General features: G+C 42.0%; 1 protein-coding gene across 2 annotated transcripts; it reads right to left on the reverse strand.

Annotated features, from left to right (window-relative positions):
• Window positions 1-313: 313 nt before the first annotated feature.
• ZFP3 (ZFP3 zinc finger protein) lies at window positions 314-10,690 on the reverse strand. Of its 2 annotated transcripts, none has more exons than XM_006922239.3 (2): window positions 10,538-10,690; window positions 314-3,128 (listed from the first exon to the last, which is right to left on the reverse strand). In XM_006922239.3, exon 2 carries the CDS (start codon window positions 3,118-3,120, stop codon window positions 1,618-1,620), a length of 1,503 nt encoding a protein of 500 aa, XP_006922301.1. In that variant the 5' UTR covers window positions 3,121-3,128; window positions 10,538-10,690; the 3' UTR covers window positions 314-1,617. The 2 variants fall into 2 exon arrangements, with proteins under 2 accessions (XP_006922301.1, XP_015452828.1); XM_015597342.2 differs by lacking the exon at window positions 10,538-10,690 and adding an exon at window positions 10,290-10,525.
• Window positions 10,691-17,962: the final 7,272 nt, after the last annotated feature.

The following is a 17,962-nucleotide window of genomic DNA, read 5'->3' on the forward strand; positions in this document are numbered from 1 at the left end:
TCTTTTAAAATGGGATAGGAATACCCACATCATTGATGGTTGTGCAACTTTATAAATCAACTAAAAAGCATTCAACTCAACACTTAAAACAGGTGATTTTTCTGGTATGTAAAATATATTCAATAAAGCTCTTTTCTTCTTCTTCTTCTTCTTTTTTTTTTTAAAGAAAAAGGGGACCTAGATCATAGAGATGCTGTGAAAATAAAAATGTAAACTGTCTGGCACTGTGCCTGACACACAGTAAACACTCAATAAATACTAGTGATTAATATTAGTGTAATAAAGTTGAGAATAAAGAATAGGACAATGAAGATACATAAAGTTAGACTTTAAAAAAAGAATAAAGGAACTATTGGGTTGGTTGAAACTTCAGAAATCATTTAGTTCAACTCCCCTCATTTTACAGATGAGAAAATTAGGAACCAGCAGGTGAAGTGCTTTATTCAAGGTCTAGCTCTAATACCAAACCCTAAACCCACTGGATCCCCCATTAGTGCAATTCCCACTACCACCCACTGCCTCAGAAACATGGACATGTGAAAAATTGAAGATGTGTTTCCTAAAAGAAGAAAGCACACACAGAACACAGAAAACTCATGTAGACATGTAGAAGAAAGAATTACAAGGCCAAAAGCAAAATAAGAGGAAACCATCATACCCTGGTCTATCAGGCCAGTGGAGCCCAGGTCATGAAAGCTTCAGTGCTTTGGCAAGGAGGCCCTGTTTAGTCAAGTGGACCAGCCTATCACTATGGCCAGGTGCCTTGTGACAGTGAAGCTGCATAGTTCTTTCTGCTTCCTGACACAAGATCTGTCAGCAGCAGCAGGGGCTAAGACCAAAAGTGGATGCAGCAGAGTTCTTGGGAACAGTTGGCCTGAGCAGCCCAAAGTGGGGAATAGCTACTAAAGAGCTGCTTCTCCCCAGGCTGAATAGTCTGGTCTCACAAGTTTATCTGGCCTTGCTCATCAGCCCCTCTGGATTCTAAGGGCCTTCATTTACAATCCTGTAAACTACCTGTGAGTTTCCTCCATCAAGGTATCCTCTTCAGATAAATGAGGAAACCTAACAAATATGGAATGACCGAAGCCTCCCAATTCTTCATTAGTTCCACCATCTTCTAATGGAACTTGATAGCATGTTCGGAAGATTTTGAAGCTAATAAAAGCTTACTAAATTATTCCAATGCTAAACAGTGGACAAAAGAACAAGGTATATCTTCTAGGCTACAACTTCCCCAACATTTCAGAGGATAACATTCAACGAGTTGACTCTCATTCTTAGGAGGTGGTGGAATCACATTCTTCCATTTATCCTGAAGAGTAACAATTTAGGCTAGATGGCTAGTACAGACCCCTAATGTTATATGACCCACTAGGGGAGGAGGGAGGAAGGGAGAGAAAAAGGGACAGAGAAAATTACAATTTTATGATTTAACTCAGTACACTGAAACTTCCCAATGAATAGTTCATAAAAGTGCCTCATCCTATTTGACCTTTTAAATAAAAATCAGTAAGACAGAGAAAGTTCTGTCCATTCATTTGATCTGAGAACTTGGAGTGCAGTTTATGAATAAGTCTGACTTCAGCTTTTCCACAGAAAGCTTTCCTATTTTGCAGATCATTCCATACAGTGAACACTTTGATGTCGGAGGAGGTGAGAGCTCCGACTAAAAGTTTTCTGACATTCTTGGCACTCATAAGGCTTCTCTCCAGTATGAATTCTCTGGTGTATGATAAGTTGGGAATGCTGGCTGAATGTTTTCTCACACTCATTACATTCATAAGGTTTCTCTCCAATGTGAATTTTCTGGTGGAGAAGCAGCTCAGAGTTATCCCAGAAGGTTCTTGCACATTCGTTACACTGATGAGGCTTCTCTCCAGTATGAATTCTCTGGTGGACGATAAGGTGAGAGGTCCGCCTAAACGCCTTTCCACATTCAAAGCATTCGTAGGGTTTCTCTCCAGTGTGAATTCTCTCATGTCTAAGAAGTTCTGAGTTCCCCCTAAAGGCTTTCCCACATTCCTTACATACATAGGGTTTCTCACCAGTATGAATTCTAATATGTCTAATAATCTCTGAGTTCTGGCCAAAAGTTTTTCCACATTCATTACATTCATATGGTTTGTCCCCTGTATGAATTCTTTGATGCCGGATAAGCTCAGAACTCTGACCAAAGCCTTTCCCACATTCATTACACAGATATGGTTTTTCTCCAGTATGAATTTTCTGGTGTCTAATAAGGCCTGAGCTATGCTTGAAGGCTTTGCCACACTCACTGCATTCATGATATCTTTCTTCAGTATGAATCCTCTGATGCTGAATAAGCTGTGAGCTAACCCTAAAAGTCTTCCCACATTCATTACATTCATATGGTTTCTCTCCAGTGTGGATTCTCTGATGCAGAATAAGGGCTGAATTCTGGCTGAAGGCTTTACCACATTCTTCACATTTATAAGGTCTCTCTCCAGTATGAATTCTATGATGGTGGATAAGATGTGAACTCTGAATAAAGGCCTTTCCACATTCATTACAAGCAAATGGTTTCTCTCCAGCGTGAATTCTCAGGTGCCTGCGAAGGCTTGAGTTAGTTCCAAATGTTTTTCCACATTCTTTGCATTCAAAGGGTTTCTCTCCACTATGAACTCTCATATGCTGGATAAGATGTGAGTTCTGATTAAAGGCTTTCCCACATTCTTTACATGTATGAGGTTTTTCTCCCATAGAACTCCTTTGTGTTTGATTAGGTTCTAAATTCCCTATGAAGTTTTGGCCAGAGGTAGCAAATGTACTAACTACCTCTGCTGTGATATCTTCCTGATGTGTAATCAGGTTTGGGCTGGAACTGCAGACTCTCTCACTCTCCTGGTCTTTCTCACTTGAGGGTGATTTCTTAAAGATAATCAACCCTGATGCAAAGTCTCTCTTCTGAGGAGACATCTGCTCCATAATCTCTTCTGTGGATTCTCTCGAATGCCCCTCCAAAATGTCTTCTTCACATGCTGCTCCAAGCTCATGACCCTGGTACACAACCTTTGGAAGTTGTTCTAATATTGCACCGTGTAGCTCAGATTCTTCCGAAACTTCTTCCTTGGGAATTACCTCCTTGTTCTCAGTCCCCATCTCACAATCTGAAATGAAAGAGGGTAAGTATGTGAAGTGGCTATATCATATCTAAATGAAACTAATGCTAATGGAGTATGGAGTTTGACATGGTGCTGACAGCACTCATAAACAGTCTTGGTATCTGGTGAAATTGTAGAGTGTCGTTGAAGAGAAGAAAGATTTAGGATTATGGTGGACATGCTAAACAAACAGCAAACAATGACTGAAAAGAGTGAGAGAAATTATCAGAGGAAGAGATTTAAGGAGAGAAACAGGAAATGAATGGTAAAAAGATGCTGATAAAAGTTCCTTAATATTTAACAGTGAGTTGGAGCTGAACTTGAGGTTGGTAAAGAAAAGATTTAGGGGAAATGGTGGCCATATTAATAGATGGTATATAAAAAAGGTTGGGAGAAATGGCAAAATGACTAATATAAGGGCTGAATTCTGGCTGAAGGCTTTATCACAAATAACTTTACCCAAATAACTTTTGGGTTCACAGAAGAAGCAACCAGAAAATGAGTAGCAAGAGTCTAGTCCTATGATACTCACCAGCTCTACAGAACAGAGGACTGTATATGTACCCATTCAAAAGGTTGCATGACATAGCTATAACTAGCACAGAAGTAATTACCTTTGGCTCCCCTGTATTTGGATGAAGTAAGAGTCTAGCTTAATTTTCTCTAGATGGTTAGTAAATTGTGTCAGTACTTTTCTTTTCCTTATTGATTTGAAATGCCATCTATACTATAGTCTAAATGACCATATGTATTTGGGTCAATTTCTGGACTCCCCTCAGTTGTATTGATCTGTCTATTCCCTCTCTAATACCAAACTATTAAACCTACTATAGCTTTATTAAAGTTTTTAATATGCTAGAGAAAGTTCTCTCTCATTAGTCTTCTTTTTCAAATATTTCCTATTTTCATAATAAAATTCAGTATAATTTTGCAAAATTTCCAAAATTATCCTGATTTTTTAAATATCCATCATGTCTCTGTATGAATATTTTTTTAGTGGTTATATTTTCTAACTGGTTATTATTTTTATGTATAGCAATGCTGTTGATTTTGACATCATTGCTAATACTTATATTCAATGTTGCTACTAATTTTGTAATTGACTCCTTTATAGAACTTTCTTAGTACTTTTATAGAACTTAAAGTCTATACTTTTTTTAAACTTCTAAAAGGCTGTGGCAGAGATTTTTAGTTGTCTATCCCAATGTCCATTCTTCCCCACTTCATCAGTAACAGAACAATGTATTTATTTAGTGTAGTAATGAACCTGGCTAAAGAAATAAATTCTCAGCCTTCTTTGCAGCTAGGTTTTGCCACATGACCAACTTCTGGCCAATAGACAGTAAGATGCAAATGAAAGAGAGGACTTGCAGGAAGTTTCCTTAAGGGTGAAGGGATGCATTTCTTCACCCTCTTCTTCAATGCTGTGCCCGGGGCATGAGCTGGTAGTTGGAGTGCCACCTCAAACCAAGAGTATACAAGCATACCCTACAATGGAACCAGAGTTAGAAGGAACCCGGGTCCCTGATGACTCCATGAAGCTGCCATAGCAGCCCTGGAATGCCTGCCTCTGGACTTCTTTTATCTAAAAAAGAAATAAGCTTTGCCTGCTTAAGCCATTATGTTTTTGTTTTGTTTTGTTTTGGGGGGGGGGCATTGTTTGTTTCTTTGTTTGTTCGTCTGAAGCCAAACTTATTCCCAACTGGTAAAATGGCCCCAGAGATTTATTGTCCCAGTCACAGAAGTAAAGTTCAAATGCTGGGAGAATGAGCCTGGCCTCTGTTCAGATAGTAAGCAATCTGGAGCTAACACTAAAGAGGCCCTTTGCCTAGGCCAGTACATTTCTGAACCACAGCAAATCTGAGGAATATAATCTTCCCATCAGTAAAAGTGTTAACTGTGGATGGCAATTCTTAAGAGGTAATGGGCAGCTATGGGAATTCATCCTTTAGAAAATGCAGTTTTGGAATGGTTTCTAAGCCAGGAAGTGATGCAGTGCATTGTCATACTAGCATTTCAGGTATATGCACACCAGTGGCTATTTAGTAGCTGAAGTAGAAAGCAATATGTCTGGACTTAGGGAGAACAGTTAGAAGGTTGATGCAGTCATCCAAGCAAGGGGTGATGAAATCTAACTGGGGCAACAGTAGTAGTGGGAATGAAGAGGAGACATCCTGAGAAATATTTAAGAGGACAAATTTTGTAAGATTTGGTGTGCGATTGGATATAGGTATAAGGAAGAGGGAGGAGTCAAAAGTACCCAGATCTCTCTTTATTTGAGGAATGGTAATTAGATGGATAGTGGTACCACCAAGGTTGGGAATACTGGAGAAGTAGCTAGTTTAGAAAGGAAGATGATAGATGACCTCTGTTTTGAACTTAAACGAATTTCAAGATATCCGTATAGAGGTATCAAGGAATCAGTCAAAATATATTGGTCTAAAGCTTAGAGCAATCAGGACTAGAGATACAGACTTGAGAGTACTCAGCATAGATGGTCATGAGTACAGTGTGAGAACTGTCAGATATACTAAGGACAGAAACCTAAAAAGCCAAAGCTGACATTTAAGAGTACTCCAGTTATCTTCCATCTTCCCCTCCAGATCTTTCTACCTTTCTGCACCCTGCTCTCTGACCCAAAAGGATAACCTATACAGCACATATCAGCAAGCCCTCTGGCATCTAGTTGGGTTCCACCAATAGGGAGGCCCAGCAGGAGGCTAGAAGTAGGGAGGAGAATAAGGTCAGGGTATTTATTCTCCTGGTTCCCTTCTATGAGATCATCTTGGGCTAATAGTCTCCCTCAATTGAATGTCACTACTCTTCTCAAGGAGTAATGGATATCCTACCCAATCATCTCAACAACTGGGTTCCAGTAACCTCTCCTACCTCTTGTCTTTTCTGACCCAGGGCTGGCGACCACTCTACTGTTGCCAGCTCCAGGTTCCTCAACACTCTGCCCACACCTATATCATTTATAATTAACCTCTTTGCAAATAAACCTTCCTCAAATTATCCTAATTTGAATGAAGTATTGTTTCCTGTTAGGACCTAAATAATAAAGGGGTGGGTAGAGGAAGAGAACCTGCCAATGAGAGAAAGAATGGTTAGTGTAGTAGGAAAAGAACCAGAATAGAGTGTCATAGAAGTCACCAGGGCAATGGCAGAGGGAATTAAAAAGTGTCACATGCAGTTGATAGATCCAGTAGAATAAGAACTGGAAACGTCTAATGGGACAATTAGATAGTCAAAGGTGACCTATGAGAACAGATTCAGTGGAATGACAGAAGCAGAAGCCAGGTAAGAGTGGACTGGTTAGCAGATCTGCTGCTGCTTTCAAAAAGTTAGACAAAAGGAGAGGACCAAGACAGGCAGTAGCATGCAAGGTCAAAGAAGGGTCAAAGAAGGATTTTCTCTGATGGGAAAGATTTGAACATGCTTACATTAGAAGGGATGGCACCAGTAGAGAGACAGGAGAGAAGAGGGAAGAAAAGATGAGATTATTGAAGAAATGAAGACCCTGAGAGGTGGGAGACTGGAGTCAAGTGGTGAGGGAAGGGGAAAGTGGTGATTTTGGGTGGCCTTTGTACTGCCTTTTTTCTCTGCCCAGCCTCCAGTCATCCACAGGATGCTGGTTACTACCCACCATCCTACCCTGAGGCCTCTCCTGTCACTCAGCAGTACAGCCTTGGTAATACCCCCACCCCTGACACCTGGAAGGAACCTGATTTCCTACTGGAATCCTGAAGTCCTGGAAGCTGTTTGTGTTATTCCTCAAAATGACAGGATATTCTTCAACTCCCCCCCACCCCCCCAGCATCTTCTCTAATTTTCCTATGGAGTAAGGACAGGCGCCCAAATGCTGAATTTCTCCTATTTGCTGAAAATTTTGAAAATTACAGTTAATAATGTATCTATATAAGGATCCATTGTAGAGAATTTAGTTATCTTCTTCATCCATGGTACTATTTGAATTGGGAGGTACTGTCTTAAATAAAATTTTTCTCTAATACTCAGCCAAGAACAAATTCCACAAGCTGGTATTTCAGTCCCTATCTACTTCCAAACCCCTCTCTGGCCTTTCCTTTTCACCCTCATCTCTCCTAGAGTTACTTCTTTTCTATCATCTAGCTCTTTACAAAGTCATCATTCATAGAAACTACATCTGTACCACACCGTATGGAAAATCACTTGTGCACAGTAAAACAAGATATAGAAGTTAGGTATGTACCTATCCCCAACTTCAAGATTTGGTTCAAAATTCAAATGCAGAAAGTCTTCCCCAACTAAATTTGACCCCCTCTGACCATTCATTTACTTCGCATTCTGCCAGTGATACAATATTCATGTCCTCTGCTAAATACTGCTGTATAGGTACCGTCTCATATCAAAGCCGATCTCCATTTGGTTGATTTTCCCAGAGGCAGAGCCACACATTAGACCTTATCCTCATATGGAAATATTCCACTACTCACAGCCTGAATTCATATTTCTAAACATAATTTCCTATCTTTCTGTTACTCAGTTCTTCACTTTTCTAAATCTTAAATTAGCTGTTTCTGGACAGAGAGAAGATGAAAGTGCCACCTGAGGAGGCTGACCACTCTTGGTCCTCAGTCTGGGGGATGACAAGCAGACCTCTACGGGGTCTCTACAGTTTAGAATAGGATCTTCAACTCTATAGAATTAAATTTGGTTGTTTTTTTTTTCAATGCACCCTAGAGCAGCCTCAGAAAGCCTCATTCACAAAATAATGATGCATAAACCAAACACCCACTTATTAATTAACAATGAGAACTAAAACTTTGAAAGGACTACACTGCCTAGATGAAAATCTACATGGGAAGCCACATAAAACCCTGAAAATTGTTTAGTAGGTTTGCAATCATAGCAAGATTTTTTTTTTTTTTTAGTGAATGGTTCTTAAACAATGATTCTTGGCCTAGAACTAGGCTAGATACATAAGAATCAGCTGGGAAATCTGTTTAAAAATACTAATTTCCAGATCCCACCTCAGAACTCTCAGAATCAAAATCTCCAGGAGTGGGCCAGGAGATCTGTATTTTTAACAAATGCCTAAGGTGATTCTGATGCCCTACCAGGTTTGGAAACCACTGTGTTAGACAGTCTTAACGACTGAAATTATCCCTCTCTCGGCCTGATGCATATATCTCTACCATAGGTTTGGCTTACCAAATAGCTCAACACATGTAAAGCATCAGTATAGATACACTGATAGTTCTTGCTCTGACTTTTTTCCTACCCTCTATCTTGACTGCCCTTCCCCTTCCTTAAACTTTTGAGAGCAGATAGGGTAGATATAACAAAATTAACTAGATCCCCTTTTCTGAATTAAAAATTATATTTTCATTATGTTTATCAGATTACTGTGACAAGACCTGAATTTGCCCAAAGTGCCTAAATCAGAGTTTACAACAATCTCTTGATAGAAATAGTACTTAATCCTTTTAATTTATCTGCCAAAAATCACACTGTAATTTTCAGTAAAAAAAAATAATAATAATCTATCAACTGACAGTCTGATTTGGTCTTTTTAAAATTTTGTTGAAAACAAAGATTGGAACTTGAGTTACAAAAAGTCCAAGAATCATTTACTTCCTCAACAGATTGTCCCTTTGTGTGGCACTCCAGAGGTTTTCCCACTCCAGAGTGATAACACCATAATAAAATTAAGGAGGGCATGGGTGAGAGGCATGTCTTTCTTTTGTAAAGAAAAGAGCAATTGTGAAAGAGGATGTGAGAAAAGAGAAAGCTATAGACCACAGGCCCATTCTTGAGCAGATGAGTGGTAGGCAAGGATAAATACTGATGTCCAGGATCTAGAAAATGATCTCTATTCAAAAATCCATGTACCCACAGATGTTACAGAAAGTGTTTGTGTACCCTCTCCACATATTTCACTTTGAAGACTACTGCATTATAGCATTCCGGTCAGAGAATGGGGTAAACAAAGCCTCAGAGACCAAAAAGTACAAGAGGAATGAAAATGAACAGAGAACATTCTAACCTCAATGTAGCATGTGCAGAGTTGGGTAGATAAGGAAGGAGAGAAGTGAGGATGCACTGACATTCTGATGTAGAGAATACTGATAAACACTATGTGCTGTGTGCTAAGCAATTTATAGACAATATCTTGTTAGACCCTCACAACCTTCTTATAAGATAAGTATGCTGGAGAGCATCAGTGTGAGGAGGAGCTAAATGACATGCTTTCCGGTCTTTCTCCAGAAACGCTTTTGACAGATCCAGAGCCGACTAAGAATCTGGGGACATGCATGGTGGATAAATGAGAGAGTGAGTGTCTTTAGGATATTAGCCAGGACATAGTTGAGGTGACTGAGATAAGGAGGCCAATGATGTGGGGGAAAGGAAGAATCTGTAAGTAAAAGAATACAATTAATATAACATCATTAAGCCAGCTTGAGTTGTATTCTGTTCACTTACAGACAAAAGCATTTTAACTGATACAAAGACTTTCCCTTAACTTCTGAAAGGCCAGGTCCTACCAAATACTCAATATCTAGTACAAGAATTATCTCCTCCCCAAAGTCTGCACTAACATCTGCAGGAAGGAGGTTCTCTCTTGGTCCTCTGAACCAGCATTTCATTCACCCCTTTCTTTGTACTGCAGTTGTCATGTCGCTTCCTGTTCACTACTACCCAAGACCTACAGAATAAAAACTTAACATGGCTCATAATGCCCTCCAGGTGGGACCCCTGTCTCCCTTCCCATCTCCTGTTGCACACTCTCCAGTGACTGTCAGAAGGTGCAGTCATGTTCAGGGTCTTGCAGTGCAAACATTTACTATTTTTGAACCTAGAACGGTGTCTGATACACAGCTTATAACAACTATTTGTAAAAATAATGTCCTTCTCCCAATGACATTTAATTTAAAGCAGTTATCCACCTTTCCTCTGTTCTCCCCCTGGTTTCCACAATCAAGAAGGACCTATTGCCTGTCTCCTTTCCATAACCAACCGTCATAAGCCATTATCCTGTTTGCCAGCACAATTTGCCACGGGGACCTTAAGTTTTTGACACTGCCCGCCATTTCATTCCTACAGTTCACTTGGGGGTGGGATGTCTAAGAAAGCCACAGTTCCCATTGGCCCCACGTCAGGATGGAGGAAGGGAGTGCCCTTTACCTTTCCCGCCTCCGCGGCTGACAGGCACTTAACCAGAGCCCAGATGGACTCTGGCACAGTGTCCAGGATCCACACCCTATGTGTGCTGATGGGGAAATGGAGGCCCGGGGTGACCATAAAGTCCAAGGTCACACATCGAACTCGGGTTAGGAACGGGCCTAAACATTGGGTTTCCGCTCAGCTCACGAGTGGGGTAGTCAGGAGCCCAGCGTCCTCCTCCCTCCCGCCGGGATGGAACGAGGTCTCACCGCAGGCAGCTGCCACCCCACGATCGCTCTGCTTGGGCTCCTGGCGCTGCTCCGCTCGCACAAACCCGCAGCTGTTGTCTTGGTTTCTCCGCTGACAGGCATCGGTTACTTCCGGTACCCGGGCTGCACTCCAGCCAATCAGCGCGCGCCGCACTCCGCCGAAGGAACAGGTGGTTCGCACGCCAACACCTCCTTCCTTTTTACAGCGTTGCTTTATGCGGCTTCTCGCCCTAATACGAACGCCATCTCTCCACTGCCTGCCAAAGCAGCTAGCTTCTTGGGGGTCCTGTGCACCCGCTGACGCCCACTTCAGCCCCGGGATCACTGACAAGCTGGGTCCTCCGAGTTTCCTAGAACGGCTCCAAGGGTGCACTTCCGCTGTGTGACCGGCCGCTCTGCGCACTGGTGTCGCTTCACAAGCATTGACCTGGGTGGGCTTTAAGAATTGAAAGTCGGCTTCGCTTCCTCTTGGGATCCTGGGAGCTCCTTAACTCCCCCAACCTGCATCCTTTATCCTGTCACTCCTTTCCATAAGCCCTATGAGTCTAGTATACACAGACCCTTAGATCTCAGGAAGAAGCCGGTCAACTGCTGGGACCGAAGGGAGACCTGCTCTGAGGTCATGGAGGGCCTACTGGAGTGAGAGAGTCATGTTTGGGCTCAAATCTGAAGGTTGAGCTGGAATTAGCCAGGTGAAGAGTGAGGGGGAGAGCTTTTCAGATATTGGGAGCAGCATTCTATGCTAGCATTCTTACCTGTTGAATAAGGTTGGCCCATCTAGCCTCAGAACCTTTGTACTTGCCACGTTACTTCCTCTGCCCTTCCTTTGCACAAGATTCTTGTTATTCAGGACTCAGTTCAAAGGTAACTACGTTGGAGAAGCCTTCCATCCTATCTCCTGTTGTCTCAAACTAAACTACCCCTCCCAAATACCAATTACGGGGAAGGACTATTATGGACCCTGTTTGGGTCTAGTACTCACCCCTTAGCCAATCATTGTATTCCAGGGGAAGGGATAGTGCAATTAGCCAAGTCTCAGTCACTTTCTGCCCTAATTGTGGGAGCAAGCTTCTGTGTTTGTCTCACTACACTCCTGTGGAATAGGGAAGGGAGTGAATATTCTCAAAAAGGGAATGTGTGTGTGTGTGTGTGTGTGTGTGTGTGTGTGAACTCCAGTACACAACCTAGCAGAAAAGAAAACTTTCTCTTGAGTGCATCATTGGGATTAGGCCCTAGACTCTAAAGTCCACCATTTTAGCCACTCTCACATCAATATCCTTAACTCTTTTGCCCTACCATCTGTGACTGCCCAGGAAGTTCGTTATCCCTGGATCAGTTGAAATGTCCATTTTTCTTACCCAGGCTGCTAATAACTAGTGGGGGGAAATATACATTTTGGAAATGAGCACCAAGATAAATGTGTGGCTTCTACCTCCCAGCAGTCTTTCACAGCTGCCTAGAAACCATTTTCTATTTCCCTAGTCTATTGTTATTTCAATCTCCTCCATTCTGCTTAAGCCATGTTACCGTAACAATTCATTGCCAGGTACATTCATTCCAAGGAAAGATGCCCAGACTACAGAAGTATCCTGTCTCAGAACCAAGAGTGGGGACATTTGGTTCTACTGACTTTTATCTGGCATACCTGCATTAATGGGCATCTGCCTCAAGAGCCTAGATTTGTGATCCTCGACTTTGGTTATGCATTGAAATCTCCTGGGAACCTTTAAAAATACTTATGTGTGGTGCCACCCACATGGATTCTGTTGAAATTGAGCTCAGATTTGGTCTGGACATGGTTTTTTTTGGAGGGGGCAGTGTTTGTGTTTTTAGCTTTTCAAGTGATTCTAACATGCAACTAACAGTTGAAAACCAATAGCCTCAGTCAGTGATTCTCAAAGTGGGGTCTCTGAATCAGAGACTTGGACGATAGGGCTCAGCAATCTGTGTTTTAACAGCCCTATAGGGGTTCTAATGCACACTAAAGTTTGGGTTTCACTGGCCCAGACATTGACAGTGCTTTACTTGATGGGCCCTTTCATGTGAGTTAGATAGGAAAAGGATAAGTTGTATCCTCCTGGCTACTCTCCTGCCCACCATCTGCTTTATTACACTAGCCAACTTAGGGACCATCTGGAGCAACGGGAATTTACTGAAGGGAGGAGAACCAAGGCATATGGTCCACCATTCTAATTTCCAGCATGTATGAGGATGTGTACGACTGGGTAGGGACTGATGTGTCACAGTCCCCTAACAGGCTCAGAACTTCCATTGAATTGATTTTTATAGTTAAGTAGGAGCAGTTTTGCTCCTCTTGAAAAAAATGACAGGTAGGAACCTTGGCTGCCCTCTCCAATTCACACAGGGACAGGTACATGGAAAATAAAAGGCATACTGCTCTTGTTCACCTTTTTCTTCTATCTGTGGAACATGTGGGAAGGAGGGCTACTAGCACTGACTACACTCCTTTCTTATACTTTAAATCATGTCATCTCTCTAATTAGTATACAGTCTGTTTTGGGGCCTGGTGCTGATTATAATTATATTTTCAGTTGCCTATGGACCACATTCCAAGCTATTTCCAAACTCTGAGTAACAGCACTCAATATTGTCTCAGACTGCATGAAAGCATAAGCCATTGTTTGGATTCTGGAAGATATAACCAAAAGCCCTTCCTTGCAAACCTTCAGGTCTTTCAAAATCCCTTCTCCCACAGGCGTACAGCAGGCCCTCGAATAATGTCATTTTGTTCAACGTCATTTTATTATAACATCGATGAGATGCCATAGGAACTTAACTTTTGTTTATGTCGATTAGCCTATGGTAAAATTGGTTTTGTTATATATTGTTTTGCTTAAAGTCACAGAACCTATCGACAATGTTAAGTGAGGACTTAATGCATAACCCTGAGCCAGTGTATGATTTCATACGAGGACACTGGCTTGAATAGATTTCCCTTTCTTCACTACTCACATCCACAATTTATATCACTGTCATCTCCCTCCTTGATCCTGCCACCCCTTTCTTCTTTCAACTAGGCCAACCTACAGAACATCCCTCACATCAGAAGTCTCACTCAGCATGATACAGATGTGTTTTATCTTATGTGACTTAACCATTTCCTGTGACTATACATTTTCCCCCATATAGACAGAGTGTTTTTTTATTACATGTCCCTGAGAGGTACTGGCCTTGCAGAGCCTATGTTCAGTAGAAACCAGCTCACCTGAAATACTCATATCCCAGCTCCACACACAAGCAACCGGCTAAAGCTGAGTCATGGCTCAACTAAGCTTTTAGCATTCCCTTTACACCTCTATACATAAAGAAGTTAACAATTATACCAAAAAGTCCAGAGCAACCAATTCTGAGCCTGACCCAGCAACGTCATGTTTTCACCGGGCCAGGTTAACAGATCCTTCTTTAGCAAGTTCTTTAAGCCTAAGAGATGCCCTCAGGGTCCTGTAAGGTCCACTTCTCTCTTAGATGAAACCATGGCCCCTTTCACATGGGATTAAATGCAACAACACCTAGAAACCTCAGCTTCCCAATAACTGCTTCACGGTTTATTCTCAGGTCAGGAGGCAAAGAGAAGGCTGCTCTGGTAGAGGGGTCAGTGCTGGGCTTCAAGGAAGTGGAGCTGGAAGTGGTAGGAGGGGTCGCAGTGGAAATAGACAATAGCGGAATGTGCAAGGGAGCAAGTGATCAGAGGACAAAGCAGAAGAAAGCTGTATCCCAATGAATGAGGCTCCTCCTCACCAGGGCTTGGGAGTCTTCCCAAAGTCAGCAAAATAATCAGCACACTTGCCACAGAGCTAAGATCCCACTGAGCCCTAATAGTGTCCAAGCCTCGAATCTGACTTAGAGCCCCTTAGAGCTCATCACAACGCTTCAGGCAACTGCTACCAATTAGGTGAATTCCCACATGAATAGGAATTATTTGTCCTCTCAAGGCCAGGCCAACATGAATATTTCTGAGGCCCTTTTTTGAGAAAATAACATGGGAGGAAAATCAAGTCCCAGTGTCTCCCATCATCGCAGGGACATATAAGTTCCCAGTGTGACCGGAGAATCTTAAGACTGCCAGAATGACTCCTAATTCTATTTTCATGGTGTCGTTTTCTGAGCTGAAGATTTAGCCCATCAAAAAATCTTGGATGAACTTTTCGGTCCTCCAACAAGATCTCTTCTCTATGACTCATCCTTCTTCTTCAGGCTGATGTGATCCGTTTGCCATCTCCCACATTCTGTTTACTCACTCTTCATACTGTTTTCTCTTACACCATATGCCTGCCCCCAGTACTGTCCTCGTGTCCACTGCCACCGAAATTCATAATTGTGATGATATCTCAGGGTCCCTTGAATCCTCTCTCTAGATTCATCTTGGGTTCACTCCCTTCCCCCATAATTGAAACTCACTCTACTCCTACAGTAGCAAGTCATTAAAATGGTGACATATCCTCCTTGACCTCACTACATTAATGCCATATAAAAAATAATGTTGTATAGATCTTATCCACATGGGCAAAATATAGGTTTTGAGGCATGGTTTAAAAGAACAATAACAACAAATCCAAACCTTACAAATACCTCACATAGTTTATAAAGCCCTCACACATGTGTTAGCCATGATCAGAATCTCTTGAAGCTTAGGTTGTCTATGGCAACTGTAGAAAAGGCTTTCACAGATGTTGGAGCCCCGATGGATTCAGTGACTTGTCCAAGTTTACTCGGGTCAGAAGGGGGAAGGCCAGATTAGTACCCACATCTTCAGACTCCTCCCAGGGCTCTTTTCACTCCAACCTGGCTGCCTTCCTAAAGCCCCTCTTAGCACACAATCTGCCCCTACCCCTTATTGGGGCCCTGAAGCATGGCCAACCTCTTTTGCCTCTGTTTTGACCATTAGTCAGCTCCAGAGAGGAAATTTCAAATCTAACATTCAAAAAATCCACATTTGCCCTACATGTGCATGAAGTATCTCCCATCTACCAAAATAAAACTGTGCACTCTGATGGGGTTTGGGTTACCTATCTGGCTTCCCTACTTTAAGACCTGGTTCCACAAATCACATCCAGAAAGCCTTCCCTGATTCCCTCTTCTCACTCTGACCATTTCTCTACTGTTCTTCCTGACCCTCAGCATTTTAGCTAATTTGACCTGTTGCAGCTCATGTTCCCTTGTAAAAAAAATTTTTCCATCTCCCGAGCTGGTGATAAGAACCCAACCTGTCCTCAGGGGCTGCACCAGTAGCATAGCACTGACCAGAGACAGTCTCTACATGTTGACCGGAAAAGTCTTCTGTGATTAACTTGAATTTTAACAGTGGCAAGAAACAGTATCTTAACCCAGAAGCCTAAGAATAATGGCAGGAATTTGGGGCAGAGGGTAAAGCTAGTAAAAAGAGCAAATGCAGCTAACTGGCTCTGTGGAGCCCCTTGTATCCCATCAGATCAATAGTTATCACAGGGTTGATTACTTTTTCATAGGTTTGAATGAGGAATGTTGGCTGACACTTGAGTCCACAAGTTCTATATAGTGAACCAAACCGTGATAACCAGATGGCTGGTTAACAACACTGGTTGATCTTGATGACTGGGGATAATTGGGAAGCTTAAATTGGGGAGGATCCTCAAATGGAATTGGGACGAAGTATGTGAGCAACCAGTGTGAGAGGCTGATGTTTGCAAGTTTTTCAAATACATCTGGGTTTCTGTTTCTCTTGTCTTTTTGTCTCACTGGACATACTTTTTTATCTCTTTATTTTTATATATTTCAGTATTTATTTTTGATAAATTTATTTCGGCCATTCTTAGATAAGTGACAATCAATTTTGTAAAGTCATACATTCTAGATGTGCAAAACTAGATCCTTCTCTAATCATTATCGAGTATGTAGTTTGACCTACTATGCTAGACCCAAGGGTGGACACATTGATCTAGGCAGTATCTTTAGTACCAAGGTGTTAGAAAAATACGGGGCCATTTCCAGCACTAGTGGGCAATTGTTGAACGTCACCAGAGCCCACAGATTAAAAACCAGCATCACTGGAGGAGATGGACAAACATCTCCAAATTGAGCAAGTAGGTCACACTTCCCAGCATCCTAATAAATACTGCTTAGTATAGAATGGATATTTTTCAGATGAGGGCAGATAGGGCCTGAATCTGGAGAAGACTAGGCATGATGGAGAGGGACATAAATTATTATATTAGGCCTTGTCAAAATTAGGGGGACTTCCTTCTCTTAACAGGCCTGAGTGTTAAATTATGCAATGCAGTGGACATCTCAGCCCCGTCAGAGGGCCAGTCAAAGGACTATTCTGCTCCTTTAGAATAGCTTACTCAAAAAAGAGCACACAACATTCAGATATGACTAGGTTTGTTTTAGCCCTCGGCTTGTGTGACTAGCCATCAACCCTAAAACCATTCGACAGGTGAATTCTGTTTCATATCCTGAGATGTAGAAACTCTGTCTTGTGAAGAGAACACCTAAAGATCGTTGCCTTAAGCTAGGCATCCCCTTCAAAGGGGAAAGTATTCTGACTTCTGATATGATCAGCAGAAATGACATCCACTTGAAACGCCATGACCTTCTCTGAAACAGATTTAATGGGCAGATCATTTTCTGCTCTTTGATAGCAACATTAAACAACAAATTGTCATAATTTTAGGGCAAGAAAAAAAACAACCTGCTCTGTAGACTGAATGTTTCAGAATTTCTGGAGGTGAGACTGAAGTGTCAGTGAAGCTCCCCGAGTGATTTCAACATGGCCCCTAATTACACTATTGAGAAGCCACCTGGAACTGGGGCCCAGTTGGCTTTTCTGGAGTTCAGGGGCTCTAGACAGGTGTAGACACCTGACTGAAAGTGGCGTTCTGATAGGAAGGAGGAAGAGAGGCAGACATACCCTTTAAAGGGTCAAAGACCAGCTCCTGCTGTTGCAGACTGGTGAACATGGTATTGGATTAAACATCACAAGACCTAGACTCTGGTCCTGGCTCTGCCAAATATTTTCTTTTTTAGGGACCTTAATAAAATGGCTTAACCTCTTGGTTCTCTTATTTGAATTCTTTTAGGAATTCTAAGGGTTGCTAGCCCATTTTTACTCAAAATCTAAGACTGCCTCTTCTCTTGGGACTTTCAGGCTTACGACCAAAGGTCTCCTCACCCTAGATACACCCTAGAATTACCTAGGGAGCTAAAAAAGTTGATGTCCTTATGTGTTAGTCTGTTAAGGCTACCATAACAAAGTACCACAGCCTGGGGGCGGGGGGTGGGGGGGAGAGGGCTTAAAGAACAGGAATTTATTTCTTCACATTTCTGGAAGCTAGGAAGTCCAACAACAGGGTGTCGGCAGGGTTGGTTTCTCCCTAGATCTCTCTCCTTGCCTTGTAGATGACTGTCTTCTTACTATTTCCTCACATA

The sequence above is a fragment of the Pteropus alecto genome, unplaced genomic scaffold, assembly GCF_000325575.1.
Source record: "Pteropus alecto unplaced genomic scaffold, ASM32557v1 scaffold398, whole genome shotgun sequence".
Taxonomy (NCBI): domain Eukaryota; kingdom Metazoa; phylum Chordata; class Mammalia; order Chiroptera; family Pteropodidae; genus Pteropus; species Pteropus alecto.

Coding starts and splice junctions, on each gene's coding strand:
- ZFP3 (XM_006922239.3), bottom strand. CDS start 3,120: ATGGGGACTGAGAACAAGGAGGTAATTCCCAAGGAAGAAGTTTCGGAA.